The 13,058-nt window shown below is 35.6% G+C and overlaps 1 protein-coding gene across 1 annotated transcript in view; it reads right to left on the bottom strand.

Moving 5' to 3' along the window:
• Nucleotides 1–13,058, bottom strand: part of Arap2 (ArfGAP with RhoGAP domain, ankyrin repeat and PH domain 2) — a 173,889-nt gene that overhangs the window by 32,208 nt on the left and 128,623 nt on the right. The window contains exons 26-28 of the mRNA XM_038328559.1: nt 10,867–10,941; nt 7,650–7,767; nt 1,705–1,833 (exon numbers count right to left, since the gene is read on the bottom strand). Of these exons, the coding sequence (XP_038184487.1) occupies nt 1,705–1,833; nt 7,650–7,767; nt 10,867–10,941 (322 nt within the window). The remainder of the gene's footprint in view (nt 1–1,704; nt 1,834–7,649; nt 7,768–10,866; nt 10,942–13,058) is intronic.

Below are 13,058 nucleotides of genomic sequence, written 5' to 3'. Positions count from 1 at the left end.
GAGAACAAAAAGTGCGGAGTGTGTAGCTGTACCTAAGAGTTCCAAGCCACACTCCTTCCTCTCAGGGATCAGGCATCGGTAGCAGACTGGAGCAGAGAGAAAGTAAGAGGATGTCTGCAGTGCAGCAATGTTGTCTGGACATGACAACACGTTTGCACACATGGACTCACAATGTCTGAGACTGCATGCATAATAGTTACACAAGATGAAAACAGAGAAAATCCCAGTGTGAGTGGGGGAGGACTTCATGAAGTCCCACCTCTGCCTAAGGAGCTACTGGCAATCACGGCTGCTGGGGGAAGAGTCAGTTTTCTTCAGGGATGCAGGTCCCGAGAGGCTGCCTATGAGTTAGTAGATGCTCCTTTGTCTATATACATATAGACAGGCACTAAATGGATTTAGTGAGTATTAACACACACACACACACAGAGAGAGAGAGAGAGAGAGAGAGAGAGAGACAGACAGAGACAGAGACAGATAGAGAGAGACAGAGACAGAGAGAGACAGAGAGACAGAGACAGAGAACATATAAAGCTAGGAGGAAAAAAGTGTCTTAGTTACGTTTCAATTTCTCTGATGAGACACCATGATCAAGGCAACTATAAAAGAAAGCACTTAACTGTGGGCTTGCTTACAGCTTCAAAGGGTTAGCCCATTGTCATTATGGCAGGGAGGGTGGTGTCTGATAGGAAGGCATAATGCTAGAGAAGTATCTGATAACTTAAAAGAGACTGGGCCTGACCTGGGATTTTGGAACCTCAACGCCTATTATCAGTGACACATCTCCAGGCTATTCTTCTTAATCCTTTCAAATCTGTTCACCAACTGGGATCAAGCATTCAAAAAAATATTTACTCAAATCCCCCTAAGTTGTAAATAGGAAAGGGGGAGAAATTGAAGATGGTAATGAACATGAGCCAAACACACTCACATTTAAGTAACAAAACATATTTTAGAAGTTTAAATGACCTATGATATCCATAGTGTTTGGTTAATTATGTATGAATAATAAGTAATAATGGTTATTGCTGATATTACTTATCAAAGTAATATGTAACTTTCTATTGACAGATATTAATGCTTAGTTCTGAAGATTGCTTTAAGAATATGACAAGATGAAACGTTCTCTAAATTGACAGTTGATGACAACACAGCAGAAAAGCTTCAAGATCAAGATCAAGATCAAGATCCAGCTTCTGACTTCTTGTACATGTTGACAGACAGCTGTCTAGGGTTTGCTGTGCTAGCTGACTTCTTGTCGAACACTGTTGTGATTCCTTCCAGTTAACTGTTATGTCCTTGTATTTGTGCTTACTTGATTTTAAAAATCATCTAAATAAATGAGAATTATACCGCCCTCAATCTCAGAGGCTAGATGGCCTGTGGTCTTTAAATAGCCAGAAATGAATGTCAACATAATTTTAAGAATGACACTTTAAAATAAAAAACTATAACATGCATGCATACGCAAAACCTACCCTTAGAAACACAATCCACTACTTTCAGAACATTTACATCTATCATCATATGAGCCAGCTACAGCCATAGTGAGACACACTAAACTTCCTCACAATACTATGGAATCAGATTCTGTATTTTGCTACTCCCTGTTCCCCATTTCCAGACACCACTTGGGTCTTAATAACTATGCTTCAGCTACTTGAACTTTTAACGACCTTTGCAATGTGAAAGAAGCATGCCTACCTCTGCAGTGTTTAATTGTGTCGATGGTTAAGAATCTCTTCACCACAAGGTAAGCAGAACCAGGTTCAGCTAATGAACTCCACTGAAGCACCTGCTCCAATACATTCTCTGTGTAGTGAAGAGGACGCTCTGTAAATACAAACCCAAGTTAAACTTTAACTAATGTAAAAATGTATTAAATGATTACAGGTTTCTAAACATCCCAAGGAAATATATATATATATATATATATATATATATATATATATATATATATATGGAATGGTATAAACATTTTTCATTAAACAGTAATAGGACTAGAACCGCAAGCAGGAGACCCAAATACATAGACAGGTAACACATTCAGTCCAAAAATATAAATTAATCTATGCAACTATTGTTTTAAAACTTAGACATGCTCCCTTTAAGATATAATCTCATTTACAACAATGACCATGTGTCTTAGTCTGTTTTTAATTTAGATAACATTCCTATTAGCATATGCAACTAAATAACCTTAAGAGAACTAGCAGATTAATCTTGCCCAATATTAATAGGCACAAATTAATCTTTGTTTATCTCAATAAGATTACAATCTTTTAATTTCCAATCAATAATAGTGAGTAATTTATAGCAAGTATTCTCATAGTGAATCAATATCAAGTCATAAAATATGGTTGCAGGAACATTTGAAAATAAGAAATAGTACATTTTTATTTTACTTTAATTATTAGTACAATATATGAACCCTGTTTTGATATTATAAATTATCTCTCTATAAGAAGCCTACAAGCAAGGAATTAAATGAAGCCTGTAGAAAATCTCTTTGATGACTCTTCATCCATATATGTTTTGGTTTAGAAAGCCGCATCACACATTCTTAGCATGGCATTTTACAAACGAGTTTTAACAATAATTAAAATTTCATGCAGAAGCTCTATTTGTGGATTAAAATATGTCACTTAGTTAATACTGATGTGTGTGCATAAGCATATTCTAAGGATATGAAAACTTTTTCATAGTGGACTAGCAGTGAATAAAGAAGCAGACAGAACAGAATTTCTAATATGAAGATGCCACTGCTCTTTCCCAACTCTGCAGCTGTGTTTTGGTCAATTATTTCAATTCCAAAATGTACAGCATATTAACACCCTGGAATATGTATGTAGTTAAAGTACTAATGCTGACAACCAATAAAGAAGAGCATGCTAAGGGCACCGATCTGTGACTTTTCTTACTGAAACTGATGACAGAATCTTGGGCAGTATACAATAAATACATCACCTCCTCTACTGTTATGGCTTCATTATTTAAGAAGAAAGAAGTCATCAGTAATCACAGGCCCCCAAAAGAGAGAGTAATATTTTGGCTCCCTGTCCATAAATGGAAATGTAGTTCTTCCTTCTGTACCCATTAAAGCATGCCCACTTATTATCACAATGACTATTAACCATGCACCGTAAAGATACACATGCACACAGTACAATGCTGACTACATAGTAAATTCTCAGTACCTATCCCAGGGCTGAAGTCCATTGTGAGTTTATCTCATAGTCCATAAATTAACAGAATATTTATCAGATAAATAAAACAATTTGTCTTTGTAAAACCAGGCAAAAGACAGAAAAGTGAAGATTGTTTCTATTAGATTAATTTTGCTTTTTACAAATCTCTTTTGAAAAATTGGACAAAGGTCAAAATTGCTCATGATTTGTCTAAGTCATAATTCAATGACTGATCAAAGAGATAGACTCACAAACGCATTCTCATATAGTTGGAAGTAGATTTATACAAAAGAAATGTAATCATAATAAGTGCTCCCTTTACACAATTGTTGATTAAATTACACGCAAGGTGATAGTACAGATCCAATTAGAATTTGTCAATTTATAAAAAAAACCACGTGCAGATACCATATGCATCATGTACAATATGTCAATCATGATTTACATATTCACGACTGGACAGTTCCATATGTATTAGTAATCTTACTTTGTATGTAAAGAACTTTTCACAGAAGTTTTTACTTTCTCCTAGTCATCTCCTTAGTTATGGCAAGATCCAGAGATTTGAATTCCAAACCTACTGAAACTTAAGTCCTGATATTTTAAGTTCAATCTTTATGCTTATTTTGGTCAATCATGTAAGATTCCCATGCTGGTTTCTCATATGTAATTTTCGGAAGGGAAGAGAGCACAGAGATGTTTTTTAATCCAAACTAAGGAAATTTTAGTAAAAAAAAAAAAAAGAAGCAGTTTGCTCTTCCTTTCTGGTAAAGATCAGTAGCAGTGGTTTAGACATCACATGAAAGGAAAATGAGGATTGAACAGAAGGTGTGACAAGGCAGGTACCACACTGGCACTGGACTAGGGGATGAACCATGGAGTAGAACTGGTAATGAGATCTCCAATTGTTAGGGAGACTTATACCAAAGAGGGTTAATATTACACTCAATTATAAGCAGATTCCATATAGATGGAACTGTGTTCTCACTATACTGAAATATGTTAGAAGAGAGACACAGGTTAGCTAAAGGTTAGATAACTAATTCTTGTCACAAAATTTAAGTGTTTTTTTTTTTTTCTGAATAGGATCGCTGTATGAAATAATTGAGGAGAATGAAAACTTTGCACACCAAAAAAGTAAAAAACAGAGTTGAAAATGAAGAGATAAATATTACAGACCATTAAATACTCCAATTGTGCAATGACAAACTTTTCCAGTTTAAGAAAGGAATGAAAATTCATGAATAATGGATTGAGGTATCAAACACTGTTAGACTATATAGTTAAAAATATATGTTTGTTGATGGTGATACTTGCAGTCTTGGGTCATGGCAGATTGCATATAATAGGGTATGTATCATGTGGAAGCAGGACTTTATCTGGAAACAGCACTTTATACTGTCTTCTTCATGCATATTGACAAAAATTCAGTGTAAAGAGAGAACGGGTTAGGAAGGAAGTTCTCCAGCTTCATAAAAAGTGTCATCTATGGTTTAAATCCATATGCAAAGAATGACTCTTATCTACTTAGTTCAGTAGGAAAGCTAGTGGATTTTCATCAGAAATAACAGCTTCTCTCATTGGATATCTATCTGACATTGATTTGTACAGGTTTCCACAAATGATTATGGCATTTCCACTTCTAAATCTTGGGGCCATTTCAGGACGGCAAAAGCCACTCTTCATCCCAACTGGTATTTTATTAGCCTTTTACATCTAAGTGATGTGAAGAGTATGAAATAGTATTATTAAAAAGCACATAGATCTCTGATACTGAAGTATTTACAAGGGAAAAGAAAATATTTTGCTATCATATTGCCGCATGTTTTAGGAAGTACTTGCTTCCTGAAACCAAAATCCTCAGTGAAGTCTACTTAAATGAGGCTCCTCAAAACCGGTAACATTTTTAGAAGTTCATGACATACAGAGAGGGAAAGATCAGTTTGGGGTTAAGTACTAAAACCACAGCATCACTTAGAACAGAGTAGTTGCTGATGGAGACAAAAATGAAACAAAAAACTTCTCTGCTTTAGCTTAGGTTTGGAATGATATCCAAAGTTCATACGTTGAAGATATGGTCAGGAACTATGGGTTCTCCTAGGATATATTGAAACCTGTGTCAAGTATTTTGTAAGGGAAGAATGCTAGCTCACTGGGCCATGCTCTTGAAGGAGAGACTAAGACCTTAACTTTGTCTATTTGCTTCCTCACTATCAAGTAATAAGCAGCTTTTCCCTGCTCCACACTCCTAATCAAGATGGTTTGCCCCACGCAGGACCAAAGGTCAACAAAGCACATACTGAAATATCTGAGTGGTGAGACTAACACAGAAACAAAGCCAACGCTATCCTCACTTTCTACAGTTAATCACAAATATTTGTTACAGTGACAGAAAGCTGATGGACAGAAATTCAACAGAAAAAAAATGAGTCATAGGTATGATCACAGCCTACACATAAGCCTGTGGATTTGACTTTTGAGAGGAGTTTGGAAATCTCTGGAGAAGGATAATAGAGACCAAGCATGGATAAACAGAAATTAATAGGTCTTTTGGTCTCTATCACAGAAGAACAGAATACAGATTTAAATGTTAATAATATAGGTTAGGTTATAAGTTAAAGATAGAAATGAGGATTCCATTGATAACTGCAACAGACAGTATCAATATTTCTTCCAGGCAAAGAACTTCTCCATACTTTATCCAGGTCTGGAAATTTCTGTGGAAGGTCAAAATGATGGAATAATCAAGGAATGAGAAAACAATAAAAAGATGGTTTTAGTGATGGAATAATATAACCCAATTTGTGACTTACACTGTTAATCTTGGTAATAATGTCAATAGATATCTTTTACCCACAAATATAATGAGTATAGGAATCAAAGTGATTTTTTTACATAAAAAAATCAAAAGCCTCTAGATCATACTATGTTTTATCTAGTAATATTTTAAATTTATGGCTAATATTTATAATGCACAGTTTTGGAAAACAGAGGCAACCCCAAATTAAGCCAAAGATGTATTATTTATATCTACCATGAAACATTTATTATGTCAGGTAGCATGAGCACCAATGCAGGTCACTGTAGAGACACTCTGGGTCTAGACTTTAAGGGAGGCAATCAGGTGGCCAGTAGTCAGCTGCAGTGGGCAAGAACAAAGGTACCCATGAAAACTGCCATCTCCCAATGCTAGCCAAGCACAAATAATATATTAAAATAGAAAAGATAACAAGAGGACATACATAGAGACAAACACACTTCTTAACAACAGACAGAAAAAAAAAAGAAAGTATAAATTTGATGGAAGAATTGAAGAATCAAGAACATGGAGACAACCCTGAAAATAGACCGGATATCACCACAGGGAAAACAGAAGGTCACTAACAATCGATGGCCCAGAATGTCAGGTAGAGTGAAGCTGAAACAGCTCTGCTGAGTTTCACAGTTGGGGGTCACAGGAGTCACTTGCCAGAGCAATTCTGTCCAGTGGGGACAGCGTCTAATGAAGGAGATACGAAGCATTGACACCCAAGCGCTAGGGAATACTGTATCTTGACAAGACATATTGATATCATACTGTAAGTCCCATTAATTGTTGAGGAATTATGCAAGAAAAAAAAATACCAAGATGGAGAGATGAAAGAGCGCATATTAATCCCCTTCCATTCCAATGCTGGCTTCAATCTTCCAAATCATGCACCCTGGGGTAGTTCAACATGAATTTTAATTTTTTCTTGAGCTTGTGGGTGGCAAGGTTTTTCCATTTGGCAGTTTGACAGCTACACTTGAAAGGGTCCCAAGACCTTAGTAGGTATCAGCTAGACAGATGGTCAAGGTACAACAAAATTCTGCATCTTATTTTTTTTTCCCTAGAGGTCTTTAAAACCAAATGATGTCATTAGAATGTTAAGCTTATTCAGCATTTCACAACCAGGACAGTCAAGGTGTTTGAGATGGTCTCTTAACTCTTTAGTTTATTTGTGAAGAAAGATGACAAAGTGATACACGGATGATAGAAAAAAAAACAGTCAAATGAGAGATTTCTGCTAGATCTAAAACAATGGATTTGGAGTAAGCAATAATCTTTTAAATATGCATCCTTTGTTCTTAGTAAATACAGATCATTCAGAGATAAGGTGTTGAGAAGGTGACATTTATGATATTATTATAAATCAAACTGTTTGTTCTTATAAAAAGAAACATTATTTGATAAGGCAGCAACAAACATACCTATTGCTTTATACTTATTTATATAGTTAATGAAAGAATTAATTATTCTGATGAGAAACATAGGATGTCAACCTCAAGTGGTGATAACATATGTCAAGACGGGCATAGAGGTAGAGTGGAATTCACAATGAGATCTGAATATTTGGAAAACGGCAAATGTTAATAATGGCTTGTCATGAAGTGTACTACATTCTGTAAGGAATAAAAGTCTATAGCATGAAAGCCACTCACCTAGCTCTTCATTTTCAATGACTTCGAATGTAGCCCAAATATCACCTTTAGTAGGAACAATATTTTTTATTGCTAATATATCATTAGTTAACTCTTCAGCTTCCATTACAGGAGATATCTGTAAGAGAAGGAAAATGTCTTCAACAATGTCTGACACAGAAGTAGTCTTGTGCTAGGACAATCAGATTCCCCATCTCATGATTCTCCAAGAACATGGAAAACACCATGGTGAGATTTTTCTCCACAAAATACATTGTAATGTCAAGTCAAAGAGATATTGTAATAGAGAAACAGTAGGAAAAACTATTTTTCTTAGTAAGCAACTAGGTCACTCACACAATATATATCTAATCTGTCTGTCTATCTATATATGTATCTATCTATCCATCCATCCATCTACACACACACACACACACACACACACACACACACACACACACCTCATTGGAGAAGTAAGATAATTTTCTCACAGTAAAACTTTTCATTTGTCTTTCTATAATCAAGAGTGTAGAGTTATTTGGATTATTCAGTCTGGACCCTAAATAATGTGAAGATGATTAAATCATATCTGTCATGCCAAGAAGCCCTGGGGTTTTGGTGTCTGTGGTGTTCATTGCAATGCCAAGTGACAGATGGTGGCATCCCAACATACAGAGTGCATTCAAGCTAGTATTTCACGATTCAGTGGAATCTGCAGCTCCAGCCTGGGGCCCAGATCCGCAAGCACCTCAAAGTTAAAGGCCACTGTATGAGCCTATCACCCTTTCAGGGACTCTACGGTTCTGGGGTCTTGCCAATCTTGATTAGGCATTATTAGAAAAAACAACAGGGTTTTCTTTAGTTAAAATTTACTGATAATGTTAAACAGAAGACATATTAATAATTAGAATATTGCAACTATAAGTCAGTTTGTATGAATATTCTAAATTAAAAATTTCTTAGAATTGCCCATCAGTCCATGTTATGTTTGTGTGTGTGAGAGAGAGCGACACAGAGAGAGATTATAGGTAACTCACTCATTCTATCTTCATGAAATTCAGGGTTTAATTTATGAAATATAGTAATTAACATATTACTTTTCTATTTAGAGAAGCACAAAAAAATTGTAAACTTACACTGGATCTCAGCATCCTGTAAAAGTGGAGAACATGAAGCAATGGAAAAGCAGGTGAATAATTCCATGATGGCTCAAATCTGCATTGTTCTAAAATATTTATCATTTTAATTTTATTATGTTGTGGCTTGTATGCTTTTCCTGTATGAATGTTTGCATACTACTTGAATGCCTGAAGCCCTCTGAGGTAAGAAGAGGGTTTCAGATTCCCTAGAACTGGGGTTACAGATGGTGTGAGCTATCATGTGGGTTCTGGGAATCAAATTAGGGTCTTATACAAGAACTTCTGATTAATGAGTCATTTCTTTCTCCCTGGAAAGATTTTCTTATAGAGAAATATAGCACTGTTTTAATAGACTAAAAGTGAGAAATGAAATTTGGGAAGTAGGTAGTAGTAGTTGCCTTGAACTCCACACTCAGGAAAGCATTAATTTATGAAATGCAAATAGCGGTGTAATAAATATCAGGTTCATGTTATGATGATCCAGGTCTGTGGTGTGTCATTAATGTCTTTAATTCTCATTTTCCACTTCCCATAATGTGGTGTATCATATGCCTCCAGGTATTTAGGTCAAAATCAACAGTATAAATACTGCAACATTGTTTTTACTCTTATAGCTATATGAAAATGGTAGTGATTATTTGATTATTGTTGTATAGTTTGCTACTGCTGTTCTGCTTTTTGGTATTGTTTGGAATTGAATAGTCTTTTTATTCTAAGACAGATGAGAATATGAGAACTTTTGCATAATTGTAACATTTAGTACAACTTCATTAGAATTACAAAATTAAAATATGCTTTCAAAGAATATATATTCTTATAAAACATATATTATATGCATGCAGTTAAATCATGTATTCTATCCCTTCTAGCATTGATAATAGATTCTGCTGGTAGATTTAGTCTGCAATTTAATTTGTAATAGTTTCTCATCATCTCCGTTATGACCACAGTCAAACATTCAGCATCAGAACTATGATGTGATTAGTGAAGAGAAAATGTCTCCTACGAGATCTGTTCATAGACTCCATGATCATGTTCCAGCTCCATGTGCTAAGCAAGGTACTAATGACATATAGTCACAATACATAACCACTGGAATTACCTGAGTTAATAGTAGCAATATATTTAACATCTTAAGAGTTTAAAAGAGATAATAAAGCGAACTTCTGCTACAGAGAGGATTATGTATTCTTTACTCAGGAACAAACATCTTCCCAAGTAAGAGCACGCAGAAGCTCTGCAACTTCCCCTAATGTAGACCAGTTATCGAGGACAATACTACAGAAAACACCTATTTTTTTTGAAAACACCTATTTTTTTTTGCAAATGCTTTGAATTCTATAATTTTTGAGTACCAGCATGAGGACAAGTAGAAAATCCAACATATGATCCCAGGTGATCGATGATGGTCAGAGTGTAGGTACAATAAAAATATTGTGTAAAATTGTGTTTACCCTATGGATAAGGTATGTTTGGAACACAAACGAAGCTGATGGTTAGACCAGTCACACCCAGTTATGACACTGCATTCATGTAAATGATTGAGACCTGAACTACATTTGCCCCATGCACTTGTTGGATAAAGGATAACTGCTTATATTATTCCAAGCTCAAAGAAAAGGAAGAGTTACCTAATATTAAGTTTAAATGTTGGAATATAAGAAATGAGACTGGGCATTCATAATACTAAAATAGCTGCTTATTAAACAGCAATTTGGGAAATAATTTGCTATGTGTTTGCATACTTTTAGATTTATGAGTCATTCCATCAGTGATACAATATTAATATTGTAAATTTTCCTCATTTTATTGTTAAAATGGGGGCTAAGGCAGGGTAAATAATTTGCCTTAAGTTAAAATTTTAGGAAGGGAGAAGCAAGAACTTGAGTTCAGTTTATTTTCTAGCATCTGCAGAAAAATCAAAACTCATGCACAGGTGATGCTCTCTTCCAAAAAATTAAAATCATCCTGCTAGGAAAGATCAATCTTGCTGCCAGTCACTGAAGTGAGGAGAACTTAAAATACAAAATACACTGGAAAATATCGCAGCAAACACTGGTTCTTAGCATTGCAACAGCCCTTTACACCTTAGGACTCACCCGGATTATAATACTGCAGTCAGGTTCCTTCCTTTCTACATATACTTCAATTAACAAGTCTCCAGCCTGGGATACCTAGGAAGGCAAATGTGAAGACAGCACATGTAATTATGTCACAAAATCACATTACACAGCACAGAACAGAGTTACAAAATGCTTGTCCCCCATCTCAAAAATGTACAGCAATGAAATTCTCAGTTCTTCTGTTCACCATTATTAGAATGAGGTGGACAAGCAAGCTTTTATTATTTTTGCTGAAGCATCTAAGAATGCTTATGTGGGACATTACATGCTCTAACAGAGACGAAGAGTAAAGTTACAGGTAAAAAGGAAAAGTAAAAATCAACACAGAATAGACCAACAGAACTAAACACTAGCCAAAGATACAAATCAATACATAAAAATAATCTGCATTGGGCTGGAGAGATGGCTCAGCTGTTAAAGGCTAGGCTAATAACCAAATAAAAATAATTTGCATTGACCTTTCTTTTTTTCAGAGGTCCACTGTATAACAACTAAAAACATCTATCACCAATAATTTAAAAACATTCTGAGATGTAATCATTCTGATGCTAAATTATCCTTGGCATAAAAGTCTAAAATCTGATGAGTAAGAAAGATTTAAGTGTACCAAGGGAAAAAGATTTAAATGCACTTTGAAAAAGCACTCTTAGTTATTCTGTCACTATGGTGCATGAAAAAGCTTAATTCCAAATTCTCTTTCTCAGTTGAGTTACATACAGTTTCTAGGGAGAAAGATGCAGCTACCATCTTTGCTTTTCCCTGTTTGTATAAACATCACAGCAAGAAGAAAACATCATAAAAATGGAAAAGGCCGATTTGGTCGCATGTTCCATCAGTCCCATTCCAAGTGGACTCTCTGAAAGTGGCTGATGGTGGAGGCTGACCGAGGAGCCAAGGACAATGGCGATGGGCTTGGTCTCTACGACATGGACGGGCTCTGTGTGAGCCTTGTCAGTTTGGTTGCTCACCTTCCTGGACCTGGAGGGAGTTGGGAGGACCTTGGACTCAACATAGTGTAGAGAACCCTGATGGCTCTTTGGCTTGGAGAGGGAGGGAGTGGGGGTATGGGTGGAGGGGAGGGGAGGGAAGGGGGAGGAGGAGGGGAGGAGATGGCAATTTAAAAAATAAAAAAAATAAAAAAATGGAAAAGGCACACACCACAGAATATAGAGTGAACCAATAAGTAGCTAAGTAGTTATGTAATTAAGAAGCAAGAATTAAAACAGGAGGAAGACAGAAACACTCAGCAAATACTCCAAAACGGGGCATTAAATAGAGTGAAGCAAACTCAAGCAGAAATAACCATTTTCCACATTATGCCTATATCTTTCTCTATTTATTTTATATATAATTGATTTACGTATGGTAAATTCAAGGTGTTCAAGACTGTTTTCTTTGTTGCAAAATACAAACAGATCCTCAGGCAGCAGCAATACAGATTAGATGGACAAAGATTTCCTTTCAGGCTCAAAGTCCTTCATTTCAGAACCGAATTACATTCACACCAAGTGAGAATTATAAGCACTGAAAATAAGCCAGATTTTTTTTTTAGTTTAGTGTTATACCTAACTCCTCTAAAAGTTGGATTAATTACATCCAGTAAAATGGAGGTAATCATTTGTTAAGTAATTAGTATCACAGTATTAGTTGTAGGGGAATCTAAGCATGCGCTCTCTGCTTCATGTAGAATGATAGCTGCAATGATTCCTTTAATTAGAAGCAGACGTTTCAGGACTGAAGCAAACTTTGAGTCAAACTAATAAGCAGGAATTTGCCTCATTATCTGAGTGTAATTATGAACAGAGTACATTTGACCCATTTCTATTATTTACAGTGAAACCCTGAATCAATTATCATTCCTAGTTACCAGAAGATGATTAATGATCAACCTTAAGATGTTCCAGTGAATTCATCAAACAAGATAAAGCACCCTGGAAAAGCATGGTGCATCCTGAACACACAAATCCAATGCAATGTGACTAGGAAAGCAAGACAGGATTTAGAAAAGCAGACTTAAGACAAAAGTTAGTATGCGTTACATAGGTCACCTTAGAAGCAATCTTATTAATGCAATCATCTGAGAGCATGCAGAACAGAAGCATATAGGAAATCATTTATATTTTCCTAATCATAAGGGATAAAATCATTATGCTGTGAGATTTTGCAAT

The sequence above is a fragment of the Arvicola amphibius genome, chromosome 1 (genome assembly GCF_903992535.2).
Source record: "Arvicola amphibius chromosome 1, mArvAmp1.2, whole genome shotgun sequence".
Taxonomy (NCBI): Eukaryota; Metazoa; Chordata; class Mammalia; order Rodentia; family Cricetidae; genus Arvicola; species Arvicola amphibius.
Note: the sequence above shows the minus strand (reverse complement) of the source record. Positions and strands in the feature narration are given on the sequence as shown.